At 40.1% G+C, this 19,459-nt stretch overlaps 1 protein-coding gene across 4 annotated transcripts in view; it reads left to right on the top strand.

The window, feature by feature from the left end:
* Window positions 1-1,152: 1,152 nt before the first annotated feature.
* Window positions 1,153-19,459, top strand: part of FBXL5 (F-box and leucine rich repeat protein 5) — a 34,217-nt gene continuing 15,910 nt past the window's right edge. For 3 of the 4 annotated variants that reach the window (XM_054632922.2, XM_054632924.2, XM_054632923.2), the window contains exons 1-5: window positions 1,154-1,319; window positions 12,841-13,056; window positions 14,736-14,831; window positions 15,623-15,806; window positions 18,047-18,229. In XM_054632922.2, coding sequence (XP_054488897.2) covers window positions 1,182-1,319; window positions 12,841-13,056; window positions 14,736-14,831; window positions 15,623-15,806; window positions 18,047-18,229 — 817 coding nt within the window. In that variant the 5' untranslated portion in view covers window positions 1,154-1,181. Of the gene's footprint in view, window positions 1,320-12,840; window positions 13,057-14,735; window positions 14,832-15,622; window positions 15,807-18,046; window positions 18,230-19,459 lie in introns of all 4 variants that reach the window. The other variant, XM_054632929.2, reaches the window with a different exon arrangement.

The following is a 19,459-nucleotide window of genomic DNA, read 5'->3' on the forward strand; positions in this document are numbered from 1 at the left end:
GAAATACCAGACTAAAAACTCACGTGACTTTGCTGAAAATATTTCAACATATTTACAATGAATTGCTTACACCTATGACCTCTCTAGCTCTAATACATTTAATATCTGCAACATAGACCTTGCACAGTTTTCAGTCAGAAGGTCCTGCTGCATCTATTGTGTGTTCGACAAAGTATTTTGGTGACATTTACTGAATATTGCAATGCTGGTCAACAGTTTTACAACACTACATGTTGGTTGACAGTTACAGCTTTTGTCAAACTGATGTGCAATCTCAGCTTGGCCCAGTGTTCCTGTTTACTTTGAAATGTTGCACAAGCAGATCAGTATGACAGGCAGGTGTTTCTGGTCCATTCGCCTCGGATGTTAAACAAACACACTTAACTGTACTCGTTTGGCACAAACGCTGCAAAGGGTTGGGTGCAGATTCCGTGCTGCAGCATATACAAATAGCTTTCCTAGGACCTTTCTTGGTGAGGTCACACTGCAAATCCTGTGTCCAGTTCTGTGCCCCTCAGTTCAGGAAGGACACTGAGGTGCTGGAGCAGGGCAACATAGCACAAGTGTTGTGGGGAGCAGCTGGGGGTGTTTAGCCTGGACGAGACCAAGGTGGAGCTCACTGCTCTCTAAAACACTTGGGAGGAGCTGTAGCAGGTGGGGGACGGTCGTTTCTCCCAGGCAAATAGCAATAGGACAGGACAGTCTTAAACTGCTCCAGGGAAGGCTCTAGGTTGGACATTAGGAAGAATTTCCTCAGAGGAAGGCTGGTTAGACATGGGAATGGGCTGCCCAGGGATGTGACTGAGTCATCGTCCCCGGAGGTGTTTAAGGGAAGACGACGTGGCGTTCAGTGCCATGGTCTAGCAGACAAGGTGCTGGGTCACGGGCTGGAGTCCTTGACCTCAGAGCTCTTTTCCAACCTAACTGATTCCGTACGTGTTTTTTACATCCGCAAGCTGCTACCTTGGCCTTGCCAAGGCACGGGATCTCCAGTCGTGCAGTACTGCAGCTCACTAGGATGAACCCAGGGCTGCGCTGCCGAGCAGTGCGCATCCCACACCGAGACCCGCCGGGCCGAGGCAGGCCCGGCTCTGCCGCTCCCGGCGGGAAGGGGCGGGGCCAGCCGCGCACGCGCGGGGCGGCGGGCGCGGTCACGCGGGGCGGGCGCACGCGCGGTGCGGATGCTCGCGCCGCCGTTCGCGCCGCCGTTCGCGGCGCGGCTCCATGGGGAGAACATGGCTCCCTTCCCCGAGGAGGTGGACGTGTTCTCCGCCCCGCACTGGCGCATGAAGCAGCTCGTGGGGCTCTACTGCGACAAGGTAGCGGACCGGGGCGGTCCCCGCGCCGCTGCCCCGAGGCGGGAGGGAGGGTTTGGGGAGTGCGCAGCTGTCGGCGCCCCGGCCCCGCCGGTAACTTCTGCCCTGCGCTGCCGCGGGGCTCCTGAGCCCCTCACGGGCTGCCGGTGCCGCTCCCCGGCCGCGCACGGCTGGGGCTGCCCTCGCTGCCCTGCCGGGAGCTGTGTCCCGCTCGGCCCGGCGCGGAGGGGCGGCGGTGCCGCGCACGGAGCGCCCCCCGCCCGGGCAGCCCGGCAGAGCCGCCGCGGGCCTGGCGCTCCCTGCGCGGGCAGCGCGGCCCGGCCGTGCTTGCCGTGCTTGCACTCCGGCAGCGCACGGGACCGTGCTTGCGGGTCTGTGCACAGTGTTCTGCTGGTGAGTGGCGTAAAGGTACCCTAGGTATGTGCTTTTATTTTAAATAGAAGTAATTTTGCTCGTGAACAAAGGTAATTTTTATTCTTGCATCAGGGTGGTTAAGTAATCAAGGCTGGTGTGTCACCTGAAAGGCAAACTTCCCTGCAGCAGCTTTGAGTGTTGTGGGAGGGTTTTGGGCCAATACTTCACAGCCAGCACTCCTACTGCAAGAAGTTTTGCCTCCCATCTCCGGGCATAAATGGCTGTTTGGGAGAAACAGATTGGCTAGAGAGATTTAAAAGAACGGTAAAGTTACATGAGAGACTGTTACAATAGCTTACTGGTGCCAGCAGCATGGGGGAGTTCATGCTTCCCGATTTCCTCATGGCACCTTGCACTGCTCTGGGATTCACCTCATCCTTTCGTGTGCCTCTTCCATTTGCTACCAGGTTAAAGAAAACCTACAGCTGTTTTTGCAGGATTTGCCAACTGGACAGGCTGACCACAGGGTCTGGGGGGGAGGAGAAGGGGAGACCTTGTGTAGTTTTTTTCACTTTGCCTTCTATTTGAGAGTACATTTGCAATTAACTTAATCTGTGGCGGCAGAAAAATTTGTGCTATCGTAACAGAGTGGATTTTATTGGAATGGAAACAAACACCTCCACTGACTCCTGGTAGCTGTTTCAGTGTGTTTTTGACAGCAGCTGAACAGGTTTTATTTAAACATCTGGATTTTGTAGTCGTTTGGGTTTTGTTCCTAGAGAGGCATTTTTGTCACTTTTATTGAGCCTCCCACAAAGTTTGGACCAAATTTGCCATGCCTGATAAAGCTTCCTGGGGAGCAATTACTGGTTTTCCTGAGTATTGAAAAATTTTATTAAAACTATCCAGTTTGTATTTTTCGTAATCTTTTATTTTCTAAGAGTTTTTATACAGGAATTTTCTCGCTCCCCTGTTCTTTTGAGTAAGGGCAAGCATAAAGGAATGGCACTTTTTAAAAAAAGTGTTCAATTTTATGTCCTTAAACCCTGTTGCAGAACTTGGGGCGTGTGCCTTGCCTGTGACTTCTTATAATGTCAGCTTTGCACCAGAAAAGCTCCCACTATTTGAATTTCTTTCTTGTGTGATTGAGATGCTGCAATTAGGTAAGTCTGTAGTTCTGCTTACATGGCAAGTGTAACCTCCAAAGCCATGCTCATGATAAGTTTAGTTTGACCTTGAGGGTTCTTTAATTTTGTGAATTATGTGTTACCTGTGTTCATTGGATTCCCTGTACACTGTAATATAGTTGTTGCTAGTGTCTGAATTTAGTAAATTCCACTGGATGTTAGTGAGGGTGAAATGTGCTTATCCATCTTTGCTTCTCAGGAGAACAATTACATTGTTTCTGATGGATGAAGTACATAGGCACTTAAATGATCCTTTAGGACAGAGATACACAGTTTATTTTGTTCTCCCAGGACTTCATGTGAGACAGAACAGTAAATTGGACATTTAAGCTGTTTAGTGGTTTAGGAAAGTTATTCTACTTTTTTAGCTGTTGCTAGCGAAGATCTCCCTGTACCTTTGCTGCATTCCTAAATGACATTTTTACCTGTGTTGTATACACTGCCCTGGACTTGGATAATATGAGTAATTAGAATTATGTTTAATAAGGAAATCCACACTGTTGCCAAATCTGTCTCCTACTCTGATGATGAGAAGATTCGTTAAGTGCTCTGAGGATGTCCCCCCTGTAGGCAGTGGAGTGCTACAGCAGACAGTCTTTATAACTGAAATGCTTGTCCTGATGCCTGACGTCATCTTTGCTACAAATAGAGCAGATTCTGTTTTCCCATCTCTAGTGAACCGTTCTCCGTTTTCAGAAAGATCTTGTGTTGATTTGCAGTTGTAGCCCTGTCCTCCATCTTAGCTATGTGTTCTCTGGCTTAAGCAAACGGATTCATTCTCCTCCATCACGTGGGTCACGCTTGCTGTACCTCAGTGTACTTGTTGCTTTTGTCAGAACTAAGCTGCCATTCTCTAACAGTTTAAGCTGACTGCTGCTGTTATGATTGCCTGCCTCTCTGGCTCCCATCAGTGCTTGAGGTGACTCAGGCTCCAGACTGGCAGAAAACATTTTTTTTTTTTGAAGCAGGGTGGGTTTTCTGTTGATGTAGTGCTGCCAGCAAGCCCTGGTCAGATCGGTACTGAAGCCAGTGGGAGGCAGAGAGTGGGACTGTGACAGCCAGCAGCTAGATTGACTGAAGCTACTGTGAAACCTCAGCCTAATTATGTCTGTGTTTTCCTGAAATCTTGTGCAGAACAGGACAGCGCTGGTGTCGAGTAGAGCAGATTTGTTGTTCTGCAGTTCTTTTTTTTAACAGCAGCGTACTTGCTTTGTGCTTCTCTAATCCCATGCTTCTCTGAGGACTGATGCTCAAATTCCCTCTCATTTTTGTCATTAGGCTCCTGTCCTGTATGGAGCACTATGCACTGGTCCGAGTCAGTGTGCTCATGTCCAGTGAGGCAGTCTCTGTTGTCGCATTATGGTCTTGTGTTTTCTGCACTTGAGAATGTGCCACTTGTGTAATACCAGCTTTCCTAGCTGTGTCTGAAAGTATTGTATCTGTCACAAATGAAACAACACAGATTTCAGCTGATAATGAAAATCCCATTTTGGTCTGGCTGGAGACTGGTAGCGTGGGCTTGAGAGCACTGTTTGCAAGTGTTTGAGCTACCCAGTGATTTCCTGCAGGCTCAGTTACTTTGCTCTAAGGTAAAACAATACCAAAAACCTTAGAGAGATCATGATCTGTAACATGTATCATTTCTGTTGTAAGTGGTTTGGTTATCTTATCAAAAGGAAGTCAGATTCTTTTTTCTAAACAAATCTGCCAATTGTTAATTCTTATAGCTTCAAGATTGGGACTACTAAAGTAGCAGACTCTGGTCTACATACAGCCTGCAATTAAATTTTGGCTAGGCCTTGCTCAGAAGCAAGACACTATGTCTTCCAGTATGGCATTTCAAACATCCTGCTCGCTTGTGGAGTTACTGCAGCCAAAGCATATTTTCACATCTTTGTGATGCAGAATTGCCCAGCAAGTTTAGGGTGCTTTAGGAGTAGGAAAAATGGTTGCACTCTTAAGTGCTGTAATGAAGATAGCGGTGATTGCTTGTTCTCACGTCCTTGTGTCTGCCTCTCAAAACTGGTATGGGACTTCATCCTGTGACTGAGTGGCTGTGATAACTGGCTGCTGCTGGAAGGGTTAATTGCTGATGATATCCTTTATGCTTGTCTGGCTGCGTGATGAGCAGCTAGTTCATCTGGGGAACTGAAGCGAAAGGTGATTCAGTAAAACTGGCTCAGTAAGAGGTCAAACAAGCTCCAGAACCAGGTTGTCAGTATGGGAGGGAACAGGGTGAACCATGGCAGGAGGGAACAGCTGCTTTAATAGCTCAGCTTTATTGTGAAACCTTTGGGTGTTTGAGCAAAAGCATCTAAGGTCCTTCTTTTGTTTGCTTCAGTTCAGTCTCTTGTGATCTCATCTTTCTACAAAAGACCTCTGCAGTTATTTCTCATGGTTCAGTAATTGCTTTGGCTAGTTCTTCCTGGAAATTTAGATCAATTTTGTCATATTCTGGTGACTTGAATGCATTGAACTTGCATAAATATTTAACTAGTGTTTTTCTTTTCTAGTCTACACTTCTGACTCTTAGCTAAAAATTATTAGCCATAAATATTTTTTCTGGTTAATTTTTTCATGCAGATTTGAGCAAAGAAGACATTAATTTTTTCTGTTGTCATCTGTCTTTCCTGTTAAAGTCGACTTAAAGTATTGCTTTTCTTCTCTTATAATCTCTGTTCTCTGTCCTCTTAATTTGAAGTCTAAATGCTGTTCTGTTCAAGTTGCCTGCACTTACCTTTGGCTTCTGCTGAAGAGAATGAAATGGTTTCATATGTTAAATTTGTGATTTTCTTGTGTCATCTGTAGTATGATGAACCATTTAGAAGTGAAAAATCCTCTGAATTGAGTGGATTTGGCATTGTAAAGCATTGGACAGGGCATTTTATGATCACATCAAGATCATACTTTTTCTGGCAGCCAGGGGGACTGAAATCTGAAAAATTGGACCAATTAACTTAGGACTTACTGTTTCAAAGTGAAATGTTTTTCCCTTGATGGCCTTGAGAGCAGCAAATGCATGTTCCAAGAAGAAAAGTGTATCTGTGTTTCTAATAAAAAAAAAAAGCTGGTAAAGCTTTTTTTCTCCTTTTGAAATCCCTTTTCAATATTTCAGTACACTGCCATTAATTTTCCAGTGTTGCTTCAAGTAAGTGTGTGTTGGTTTAGAAATTCATAGTTTTTGGTTATTCCCAGTTAATGTGCTGTAGCATTGAGCATTTGCCTTCACCTTTGCTTGGGATGAAAGAGCTGCTTGAGATGTTTAGCTGTAGTAAGTCTGCAAATTTAGGCAGGCTTTCACTGCAGGCAAAAGATGGAAGGAAATTAAATCTCCTCATTAGCATCCAGGGATAGAGGGGCAGTTTGTTGTCTATGTCTGTTTCATCAGGAGCTATACCAGTTATCTTTTTTGAGGTTTCTCAGAGCTGTATAGCAATTTCACTTTTTTCAGGACACTTCCAGCACTTGTTGCTACCTTCTCATACTTTCTTGAATTTTGTCTATCAAAACACCTATTTTTTCTTACTTACCAGATGCTTTTATGTCTTTTTTTGCCTGCCAGACATGATAGCAGTTTTTTCTCCCAAGTAATTGCTTATTAACTATTTTTGCCCCAGCATTATATAAGAAAAGTTTTCTGTTCACCTTTCACACACTGCTCTGATTTTTCATCCTCTGTCCCAGTCTGTTCTGGAGAGCAGTAACAACCCACCTTTGTCCTTTTTGCAACAATTTATTCTCTCATGTTCTGTGTTACAAAAAAAAAAAAAAAAAAAAAAAAAAAAAAAAAAAAAAAGAAACTGGTGCCTTTTAGGAATCCAGGAACTGTAATTAGTGTGTATCAGTGTTAGTACAGGTTTTGTGCAGTTATCCTAGAATATGCTCTAGCTGATTAAATACTGCAAGTTGTAATTCTTGAGACTTACTTGGCTTTTTGCTTTTGCAGTTAGTGCCCAAGATGGATTAAGCTGGAATGGAGAATTTTTCCAGTGTCCACCTTTGTGTTAGGAACTTATAGTCAGGCTGATGCAGAGGTGCAAAGACACTTTTGCTCTGATTCTGTGAGTTACTGCAGTGGGAGATTTCACTCCTGGGGCTTCAGGTATGACCTTACAGAGGGCCAGAAGACCAGGTCTTAGTAGGAACCTGTATCCTTGAGGGTATAAACCAGGAAAGAAGTCTTCCATGGCATTTAGAATACTGTGACACAGGTAGATAAATAACAGCATGGTTGCAAGTGTTCATCATGTTTTCATTCAGGGTCCTCATAGCTCATATATTTAGTAGCTTTTTAATTGGTTTTAATTTTTTTTATTCTTTTTGGTTCTTCTCTACAGACCTGGTGATATCTTTTTTTCTTCCAGCCTTGGTAAGCTTCTGCCTGTGGAAATCACATGGTGAAGGAGGCTTAGCTGATTTTATCAGTGCATCTTGAGCTGTGCTTTCTACTGTGAACCCCAAGAGGATCTGACATTTGTAGCAATTGCATCACTGAAAATCTTGGTTGAGTTAGTCCCATGTTGTTATTCATATCTCATTGTGAAATGCTCTCCATGGTTCAAAACCTGATCTATAGGTGTTCATTAGAGAAAATTGACTGTGGATATAGTACAAGACTGATATGGAAGACACCAATGAAAATGGAAATACAGGAGGTTTTTTCACTGTTCTCTTATGTTTGGCATTTGTCAGCTTGATCTTAGCCTTTGAAAATAGAATATGAGGTTTCACCTTCCCTGTTGCCAGTGTTCTTTGAAAACAAAATAATTCTGTAATTTTGTGTTCCTGAATCTTCTGTGCTGTTTGTTGGTTGGGTTTGGTTTGTGGGGCTTTTTGTCTGTTTTGTTTGGTTTGGGTTTTTTTTTTTGAGTAGTTGGGTTTTTTAAAAAGCAGTTTCAAGACTTTAGTGATGCTGCAAAACAACTAGGAGATTACACAGAGGATGGGGTTGCATTGAGAAGACAACATCAGAAAAAAGGGCATTTGAAAACTTTGGATTTCTTGTTGGGTTCTGCCACATTCTGTCCTTCCTGCTTAAATAATTGCTATTATTTGGGTTGACCCATTGCCAAGAAAAGTGCCCAGGGTGGAAAACTGATTTCTCCCCTGATTTAAGGCTTCATACACATAAACAGGTGGGAGTGTGAAGCAGTTTCGCTAATTCTCTTACTGTTCACCTCCTATATTTTACATAAAGAGCAAGCCAAGGAGAGGTAGCACTGAGGACAGTCATTCTCCTGGCTTGGCTACCTCAGCACCTGAGTTCTTCCTTGGGGACAGTATCAGCTGAACTTCTTGGGGATTCCTAAGTAGGACATGGCTTGTAACTGGGTGTTACTGGTGCTCCAGCCAGGTGAAAAATGAACCCAGTAAAAGGCAGAGCTCCTTCCTGGATTAGTACACCAGAGGGATTCATCTTGCAGCTGCATGATTGCCAGCACATCTTGCAGGGAAGCAGCAGGAATGTGCAGTTAGAGGCAGGGCTGCTCCCTCGGTGTGTTTCCTCCTCCATGCCCACGCCCTCATTTCCAGCAGATTAAGTATAACATGAAAGCACATGCTCTTGCTGTTGACACAGGCACACCTTGTTATGGATTTTGTTCCTCCGTTTTCTTGTGCCTGAAATTGAGATAAATGCCTTTGCAGAGTCCAGGTTTGTCCTTTGAATTTTAGTGCTACTGCAAATGCAGAGTGCTAATACCTAAGAATGTAACAGTGAAAAGATACAGCTGACTAGTAATGCCTGCTCCTTTTTTCTTCTGGTACTATTCTATTATAAAAATCAGTTGGTTTTTTTCATAGAATTGTAGAATAGGATAATAGAATATTCTGGGTTGGAAGGGACCCATCAGAATCATTGAGTCCAATTCCTGGCCTTGTGCAAGAATCCCAACCCCAAGAGTCACACCATGTGCCTGACAATGTTGTCCAAAAGGTTCTTGAATTCTGTCAGGTTTGGTGTTGTGACTGCTTCCTTGTGGAGCCTGTTCCAGTTCCCAGCCACCTTGTGGGTGAAAAACTTCCCTGATATTTATCCTGATATCTTTTTTCTTTTAATCAGAATCGTCTACCAGCTCCATAATGAGAAATATTTTACTATTTCTTAAATTAGTTTTAAATCTAATAAGTTAACTAGTGGTAGGAGTCTAGTCTGCATTGATTATCAGGAATATTACATCTTTTATTTCATATCCTATGGCTATCAACTGATTGTCTTGATGTGGTTATACATAGAATATAGGGGAATGACCTCTCAAAAATTTAACTTGGGATGACACATGAGAAAGAACAACAATTGATCAAGAAGACCAGGAAGAAAAAAATGTCTTCAATTTTTTTAGATTCCAGACTGAATTTTTAAGGTTAGTGCTTGTTCAGAATTCACATGCTTATAGGGAAAACCTCCATTTGAAATAAAGTGGCTTGTGAATTTGTACCCACATGAAACTTCTTAACCTTGAGAAATTATTCCATTTTAAATTTGTGAAATCTATAGGGAGAGTGAAAAAATAATTTTTTCTGCTCCTATTCTCCTTCTTCAATTTTTTGTTGTTTTCCAGCTTGTAGTTGGGAATAGAGATAGTTGTAACTGGGAATGTTAGCATGCAGCATAGACTTTGCTTATGGCTGTGCTAGTCTGATAAGAGCAGTGTACTTTTTCTTTATTCCTCTTTGCTGCTTTCTCCTTGTTGGTTCATAGTATGGTTGGGAGGAAGAAGCAAACATTTTTCACTTCTTAAATGTATTTTTGGCATAGTTAGTAGGAAAAAACTGTTTCAGTTTACTCACTGTAAACTAACATTGCTGGAAAATTAAATTCCTTCTTCTGAGAAGACATTTTTCCATGTATAAAACACTTCCAGAAACCAAGTTAAATACTGTGTTTTGTTTGGTTATTTAATTAGCAGTTTTGAGCTTCCTTATTTATTCACAACATTTTGGATAGAAACGTCTATGTCTTCATCAGATAGAAAGTTTAATTTTTTTTTTTTATGAAAGCACTAAAGCCATGAGGGAGCTGCAAGAGTTGAGGGTAGAGTTATTTCAGTTGAGTGTTGTGAACATGAAGCACTGTCTAAAGAGCAATTGCTGTTAATATTGCCAGGATTGGTATTTTGTTCTTTAAGCACAAAAATTAACCAGTGTGTTTTAGTAAGGAAAGATGTATGTTTGCTACAAGTCTGTACATTCATCTTGACTGTGTTAATTGCTCTGTTATAGTCCAATAAGGTGAACACTCACCTAGAGCTGGCATATACTTGTCTGAGCTACAAAGATTTTTCAAGTATGGCTATGCTTTAATTGCATAATTTTTTTTCTTTTAATAAAAGTTTAAAGTTTAATAATAAAGTTTAACAGTTGCATAATTTTTTTTCTTTTAATAAAAGTTTAAATAAAGTGAATTTCAAAGCTCCTGGCTACTTCCAGATGATGGCTGCATCCGCCATAAGTCTCCGATGTGTTTCAAACAGACATTACAATACAAAGGACTGACTGTTGTTTGGACAGTTGCTCAGGCTGTTTGGGTTATGAATAATTCTTAATTTCAGGAGCCACTGAAACTGTTGCTCTTGTGGTACTGCTCCTCAATTAGAGTTTGCATTCCAAACACAAAACCAGTTGTGCTGTAATGTACAGCTGTTTAAATGTAATGTCTTCAGAAGCCCAGGAAGCTCCCAAGTTTCTTGAACACTGGTGGCTGTGGTTTAGTGCTGTGGATTTTAAGCCTGTTCAGGGTTTTCTCAGGCTTTATATTTTTGATGAGTTAAAAAAAATCCATTATCCAGTCCATTTCTTCTTCCTTGCCATTCTCTCTTTGAATCTGGGGGTGTGGGATTTTTCTTCTGGCCCTACTAAACTCCTGCACTCGTTTTCCTTGTTAGAGCTGGTGAAAAGTGGACCTTGGAATGGAGTAGCTGCTGTCTGTTAATAGTCTTGGTCCCCTATCATGAGACTTCATCAATCCTGGTAATGAAATTACAGGTCTGACTGGGCGACTTTGTTGCTAGGCTATCTGTCCTCTGAAAAGCCAGTTGTTCTCAGCTTTGGCTGACCTTTTTAATACAGTGATTTCTGATTCAAGTATAGTTACTGAACTTCAATATCTTCTCCATAGATCCTAATCTGCTGGATATCTCTGCTGGAAGCCTCAGTAGCAGAGGTGAAAATACAAGTGCTTCATGTTACAGTGGCTTCTATAACAATCCATTTCTAATGGATGTTCTTGCATGCACATTGATTATTTGTGGATTATTATTCTAGATTTGTGGATGACAATAGGTAGATTCAACAGAACATTTTGAGTCTTGAAAAGGCTTTGAGTCAAGATGATGAGCAGATGCCAGTTTTTTATCAGAACCATTTTCATGATTTGTTTTTAAAGCCAACAGCAGAATACAGTAGATTTGTGGAACCTTCCTGTTACCCACTTCAGCAGTCTTGTTTATATTTTTTAAGTCAATCAAAATGCTAAGCATTTGGGAGCATGTGGGATTCTTGGAGGGAAAAGGGTCTTTGGAGACTGCCTTCAGTCACTTTGTGGATCCTTATGGGTAGAATGAGCTGTATCAACACTGTCCTTGATCAAAGGAAATGCCACCTGAGAAACCCCAGTTAGTTATTGAGACGTTACCCACAGGTTCTGGGAGGCGAGGAGGCTGTCCTGAGGAGTTGCTTCTGTGCCCTTTGCCTGTGCTGGCTCAGGCTTCTTCTTTTCAGTGTGGAAAGTCAAGCCCTCAGTTTCATGTAGTGCCACTGCTTCTAATGCTGTATTCTCTCGGTGTAGTGGGAGATTGAAATGGCCTTTGAAGCCAAGATCTTTCCCCATTAGGAATACAGAACAACATATGCTTCAAATCCTAACAGTGTGTTACAGGCATAAATTTTTTCTGATTTCTGTCAGTAGTTGGTCTAAAGTGTATTGGAAAAAAAAGAGAAAAACCAAAAACCCCTCTTAAGCCTCACTGTATTTTCTCTCACTTCTGGGGCTAAGTAACTTTGTCTTTCCATAGTGAGAGTCATTTTGCTCATATGTAGCATGTAATGTACAGTATGCACAGCTGACTTGGAGTTGCATAAGGATTTGGCAAGTGTCCAGCATGTTTCAGTTGCATTTTGCTGGTGCCTGCCAGGAAGTGGCAATGCAATGTCACAATGAGTAAGTACATTTGGGGGTTTTTAATGAAAAAAAATTTGCATATCTCAATTTGTAGTTGATTTTGATGTAAGTAATATGTATGTCTCAGATTCCCATTTCTTGTAAAACTCATAGATTCCAGAGTCTTTATAGGTAAGCCACTTTGGAATATTATGGTAGCTTGTTTTCTGAATTGGAGTCTACTTTTAGTGCTTGGTCTTGTAGCCTGCTACTGCTGTAGGCTATGATTCTTGAAGCTGTGCTTGGAATAAAGCATAAGAATGGAAAAATCTCTGGTTTTCTATGTTCACTGAAGGAAAATGCAGTTTTTAAATGTATTGTTGCTGATGGTGACTGTACACATGTAAAAATGGCACTACTGTATTACCTAGAATTTTGATCTGTCTTGATTTGTTGGGTTTTGCTCCATTGGAAACCTTCTCCAACACCTAATGTAGTTTGTATTCACTGGTAGGACTCAATATTCCTTATGGGTAATACATCCCTAAGGATGGGCTCAGGGGCCTATGTTAATGGCTTTTGGTATGGACAAAAATGTGGATTGGGAAAGGTCCTGTCAGTAATCTGCTGGGCTGGGGAGATTGCATTGACTTCCGCCAGGAAATCTTTCTACGTTTGTTTGCCTCAGTATTTCACAAGATTTAGTTTATGTTGCTTAAATACAACTTTGATTTTAATGGCTTCGTTTTGTGTTTAAAACTGATGGTGTTTACCTTTTATAAGTAAGGGAAGTGATGAATTCTTTGGAGCTGATGCCTATTCTAAGGATTTAACTTGAGTTGGACATGATTTTCATTGTTTTTTCATGAACTTTTCTTTTTTCTAGCTTTCCAAGACCAACTTCTCCAACAACAATGATTTTCGGGCTCTGCTGCAATCTCTTTATGCTACATTCAAGGAATTTAAGATGCATGAGCAGATTGAAAATGAGTGTATCATTGGTTTGCTTCAGCAGCGCAGCCGGACTGTGTACAACGTGCACTCGGACAACAAACTCTCAGAGATGCTTAGCCTGTTTGAGAAAGGGCTAAAGAATGTCAAGGTAAGTAGGCTATGAGAGATTGGTGACCTGAGGAAAACATTCTGTGATTACATATTAGTTTGCCTTGGCTCTTCATATTCTTTATGAATGAAACTAATGAGGAAGAAGAAACTTTTATTTCTAGTCCAAAACACAAATTCTTTTGCCATTTACCACAATTACTGAGTTTCTAGTAAAAAAATTTCAGAGATGTGTTTTGTGACAGACAGTCTTCACTGTATAATTTGAGGTGTTCTGGAGAGATAGCAGGGAAGTTTCAAATATAAAGACTGTTTGGCTAACTGCTCAGAAGTTCCTGGCTATAGAAATAATGGGGTTTTATTAATTAGTTAGGAAACCTTGAGGATCTTTTTTTTGGTGATTGTTGTCACAAATGGAGATGATTCCCAGACTTACAAAAAAAGCAGCATTGTTTTATTCTGTGGCTCATGTACTCCTTCCATTAATCTGTGGCTCAGCAGTCCTGTTAGTAGTCCAGTCATCAAAGAACTCTGTTATTTCTGCATCTGGCTTTTTTGATAGCGACTTAACTCAAAGTTCTTCTCCAGTAGAATTCTTCTTGAATTCTTCCATGTCTTTCTCTAAGGATACCCAACTCAACTCCTCCTTCCTTCCTTCCTATATAAGAACTATAGTGTCCAGTTGGACATCCCACATTACATTTCTAGTATGTGTGGTACAGATTTTCAGTAAGAAAAATACTAAATATGCAATTGATTGACTCTGTTTTACCATCTGAGCCTCATTTTGACTTGGGAACCCTACAATGATTTTTTTCCCTATGCATAATAAACCTTAAATTTTGCTTTGTGTCCATGAACAAATCAGGAAATGGAGGAAAGAAGGAAATTTAACACTTGGCTATGTGTTAGACCTTCTCTGATAGGATGCTGGTGTTATTCTGTTACTTGATTTCTTAAGTGTGCAAAACCAGATTTCTTTAGTGGTTAGTTTAATTTAAACTGATGGCCTAATCTTATCTCTGTAATAGTCAGGGTTTCTTGATGTTGTAGAAGCTTAAAAAGAGAAACAGCATTCACAGTAAGAGTTAGGAGGAACTTCAGTATGTTGCAATTACTGGGCAGATTTCAGAATCGGCTTCTTACCAGTGACTCAGAGAGTAGTCTTAACAAATTTATACATGAGGTTGGATGAACTTGAATGTTTACAAGTCAGTTAGATCTTTATTTAAGAGTTCTTTCAATTTCCAAAGTAAAAATCTGTACAGGAAGCCTGACCATAAATTTTGATTATAATTTGGAAGTTAGAATTTTAGAATAACTAAGGTAAAATGTATTCAGTTAAAAGATCAAGTAGAGCTGTTTTATCATAGAACACTGTATATACAAACCATGCAAATACTTAAATTAGTCTGCTACTACTTTGAACTTCGTGTGAGATTGCAGATTGGCAGATTTCAGTCTTTGCTCCTAAGTAAAAATGGGATTAGAGAAATGAATTCATATATGCTAAGACAATAAATGGGACCTTTGCTCTGCCTGTTACTCAGTGTCAGCGTCATTAAGTAAACACATTCTCACCATGAAGTAGGGCAAACCTGCTGCATGCATGGGAAGGGCATAATGGGCTTTCCTTTGAACCACTGCTTTATTGGACAGTTCAATCCTTGGATGACTGGATGAGATTGGGTAACCATTAAGTCTTTGCTTTCTTCTCAGAATGAATATGAACAGCTAAACTATGCGAAACAGCTGAAGGAGAGATTGGAGGCCTTTACCAGGGATTTCCTTCCTCATATGAAAGAGGAAGAGGAGGTAGGTAAAGATTTTCTTCAAATGTGATGAAGACCTTCCTTGGGGTTTGGAATAACTGAATAGGGACAAATGGCTCAGAAGTTCGTTGTTTCTTCAGTTCTCTGTTTTTATTGCTATGCTAATTTACATTCAAGACTGTGGTGTCATTGTTCAGTACTCTGACTGAAAAGTGACATGTTCTGAAACTGAGAATATAGGAAGTTAATGCTGAAATTCTAATTCTTAAAAAAATTGATAACAGAAGTCCATTGGGCTAGGATTGTTTGCAGCAAGTAGTTTAAATGGATATGTAGCAAAACTTAAATGAGAAAAGAGATGTCCTGTAAACCAGTGCTTCATGACTCAAACTGACACTCCCAAACAGCTTCTGACCTATATTTGAAACACAGACTAGTACTGCCAGTCTGATGATTTATGGGTATCCAAAAACTGGGAAGCATCTTCTCAAGCCTGTCCATGGGAAGTCTTTTCTCATGTTTTTCTTCCTTTTTACTTTGCCTTCCATGTGAGTACCTTGATAAGTTATATAGGTTAAGCAACTTTAATCCCTTCCTTATTCTGATGGGGAAAACAATTAAAACAGCTTGCATGATACTGTGCTATGTTCTGTCAGAAGGTAGGGAGTTAGAATTTAAAACTTCCATGGTCCTGTCCTTAGGTTCACTTAATGAATAACATGTTTTACTTTGAGAGAATTTGAAACAGGAAATTCTGTGTAGGTAGATCTGTGTAGTGTTACTGATTATTTCTGTCAGCACCAGATTTTTTTTTCCCTTTTTCCTTTGTGTTAGGTTTTTCAGCCAATGTTGATGGAATACTTCACTTATGAAGAGCTGAAAGATATTAAGAAGAAAGTAATTGCACAGCACTGCTCACAGAAAGAGGCTGCAGAATTCAGAGGTCTCAGTAAGTGGAATCAAGCAGAAGAACTTCAGAAGGTCTTTAAGTATTCTGTGGATGAGAAGGCAGATCAAGGTGAAGTATCTAATTAAAGTAGCTTTTAAACTGCAGTTTTTATCTAAACAACACACCTAGTGATGTACCTAGTTACATATGGGCAGAAAGAGTAGTTCTTATAAAATGGGCATATCTGCAAACCAGTTTTGAAACTTCAGAAACTTAATTGTTTGATATGGGCATCTTGGCAAGTTGTAAGGGAGATAGTACTTCACTATTTACCTGTTCTCAACAGTCTTCTTCTCTCTTTCCTCCCATGTTAATATTTGATACAATAAACAGATAGAAAATGTAATTAACTTTTAATTTCATGCTTCTATTGAAATTATATTTTCTATTTCCAGAGTCTGCATTTCATTCTTGGTTTGTAAGCTTTGTAAGCTTTTTCTGTTGATGTTTTAATAACACAGAATAGTTATCCAAGTGACAATATTTCAGATTAAAAGCATTCACCTTCCCAGCTCCTCTACCTAACTTTCCTGGGCCTCTCAGGAATGAGAAAGGATCTGTGAGTAATGCAAGTGAATGAATCTGTGCAGCATGTGAATAAGTCAGAGGAAATGTGTGTTCTGAAAGTGGGTACTTACTTTGCATTTATCTCCAATTACCTTTTATGGTGAAACTTAGAATAAATAACTACTAAAGTAGACTTCAGGCTCATTTTATGACTCCTGAATCAGCCTAAGTTGTCAGTATTTAGAGTTTTCTCTCTTAACAAAAAAGAATTGATGCTGCAAGGAAGGGGAGTTAATGTACCAAAAGTGTAAGGCTGGTGTGAGTCTGATATACGGAGTGAGCTCTCAAGACTGAGTTTGTGATGTTGATAAAATGTGCTGCTCTCATTAGAGAAACTTGACTAATTACTCTGTATCAGATTTTCTTGATAAAACTTGACTTCTCTGAACTACTCAACTGGTCGTTTTCTGCCCTCCAGGTGAAGCCTTCAGAAAAGATCATGGTCCATTCTGTGAAATACTATTGAGTCTTAACAGATGAATGTGACAGACGTAGCTTTGTGGCATTACTTGCTGTTAAATCTAGCTGGAATAGCCGTTTTTGGGACAATAGTAATTCTGCAATCATTGTGTTTCAGGCTTTGGGAGAGGAGAATATGTATTTTTTGTTATTTTTTAAGAAAGGGAAGAAAGTAAAATAGCTTGCAGTCCTGTGCAAGCTTAACTGCATTTTCCTGCAAAATTCTCTGTAATTCATGCAGCAACATGCTAGTTGTACAAATAAATACATTGATTCATAACTGAAACTGTATTTAATTATATTTTTTGAAGTAGCAATAGCTTATGACGTGATAAAGTTTACATTATGCTCACTTTTGAAGCTTCTTTGCAAAACAAAAATCTAATGCTTCTTTTTCTGTAAAAGTTCCAGGCACTTTAGAAGTAAAACCCCACTATAAGTAAAGCCTGCTGTTTCGAAGGACTCCTAAAAACTCCTTTAGGAGTTTTTCAAGCAAATTTTTCTGAAAAAAGCCATTAAAAATCTCTTAAAACAGCCAAAGGCCTCACTAACCAAAGCTCTGAATTTGTTATTTTATATAGTGTGCAGCTCTCTTTGCAGTATGGTGATCAGGGAGAGCTGTTGGAAATAGTTCCTACTGCTGTCCATTGAAGTATTAATTACAGTGGTCAAATTTTCGTCTCTCACCTAGTACTTAGCATTATCTCATCTTAGTACTTAGTATTTATTATTTTACAGCCTGAATGGCTCATCATCATTCAGAAGTTAAAATTGTCAATGCTAGCTGCTAAAGCTAGAAATAAAGTTCAAGACAGGTGCCAAGAGTTGAGCATGAACTTTTCTGTGTCCCAGTCAAGAGGCTGAGTGCTTCCAGCGAGAGTGGTCCCAGCTGGTAGGTTCTGCGTGCTAGTACTGTTTCCTGGGAATGTGGCAGACCAGGTACAGATACCACCTGCAACAGAAGGCATTTTTCTTAAAGCATTTCATTTATAGCAGGTATGGCTTTCATCTTTCTGTGGTTGAGTAGCATTAATTTACTTTTTTTTTTTGAATGAGTGAGCCAGATGAGAAAGTGGCAAACAAAAAAATGAGCTGGTTTGTTGTTGTTCAAGGTGTTTCATTACAGTGAAAGCTTTTTAAAGCCAAACCAATACCTATCTTTAACAGTTGTTAAAAATTTTTCAGACGTATTTTTTGATTTTTCAAGTCAAAATGTGAGTTGCACTGGTGTTATTAAAGCTGTGAGGCTGTGCTTCAATTAACACATGCTTTCTGTATTTCAGAAACCGAAGTAACAGGGCACACCACAAATATTACTAATCTCCCTCCTGAAGTAATGGTGACCATTTTCAGTTACCTTAACCCCCAAGAGTTATGTCAGTGTAGTCAAGTAAGCACTGAATGGTCACAGTTGGCTAAAACTGGATCTCTGTGGAAACATCTTTACCCTGTTCGCTGGGCCAGAGGTAAGTTCCATTTAACTCCTTTGAAAGCACATCCATTATCAGAATTTTTGGGCCTGGAAAAAAGAGCATTTTAGTACAGGCTGACAGCTGAGCATGTGAGGTGGTTCTTTCTGATAAGGATAGTGTCCTGAAACTTGATTGAATGTTAAAAATCCCCAAAACATACATCAGTCTTGTAGAATTAAGAAACTAGAAGTTGTTTTGGTTGAAACTCCTGAGCACATTTCGTATCCAGTTTACCTAGTTTTATTGAGGTAAAATCCCCCTTTTTTGCTTGTATGAGTGCTAATAATATGTTCAGTAATACAACATCTGAATTATTAAATAATCAAAGGAGTTTTGAATTATAAATGCTGCTGTTACACTTATATCAGTAAAATTATTTTCTTAGGTTACTAGGTAGAAATGAAATGCATAACTGCTGAAAGGAAGTTCAAAATAAGTGGAGTTCTAATGTTTCCTCGCAATTTAGTTAAGCTTCAAAGAAAACTGAATGAATGTTTAATTTTAGTATTGATTCTTTAGGTGTATTACTTCAGTAATTTCTACTGCAGTAAGTGTTTTTTTAAAAATTTTTCCCTCAAACTCTTCTGTTAATTAGAATTTACTATTGAGAAGTGTGACCTTTGCAAAAGTACCTGTTCAAATAGACAAAATACTCTGTATTCCAGTGAGGCCAGTTACAAGTCATCAGAATGTATTTGTAGCCTTATGTCCATATTTATGTGAGTATTAAAGAATCACTGGAGTATGGAACTGCAGGCTTCACAGTGCTGTCACGTCAGTGTAGTTCAGTAAAACGAGAAAGTCTGTGCTGCTTAATAAGTATTTTGTATGCCTTTGAGATTTTAAGAGAAAAAGTTGTGTTTATATAACTTAGCTTTAGAGATACATAAAAAGTAAATTCTTTATGGCTTTTAAAATTTGTACAAGGCAGAGAGGAACTAAATAACTTCTTGGTCTGAATTTTTCTTTCTTTCCTTTTTTTGGGGGGGGGGGGGGGGGGTGGTAAATCTTCCTGAAAGCAATAGTTTGTTTCATGAGCTTCCAAAGACTGAGTAGAGAGGCTCCAAAATCCAAATTCTTAAGTTTGCTTTTGAAGCATAGTTATCTTGATAATTCAGTGCTGCACACACACACAACCAAAAACAGATAATAGGCAACTGGTAAAGTGAGCGCTTCTAAATCTGGCTTGGTGCAACAGGAAGCTGCTCTCATGATGTACTGTTT

Source organism: Agelaius phoeniceus, chromosome 4 (genome assembly GCF_051311805.1).
Source record: "Agelaius phoeniceus isolate bAgePho1 chromosome 4, bAgePho1.hap1, whole genome shotgun sequence".
Lineage (NCBI taxonomy): Eukaryota > Metazoa > Chordata > Aves > Passeriformes > Icteridae > Agelaius > Agelaius phoeniceus.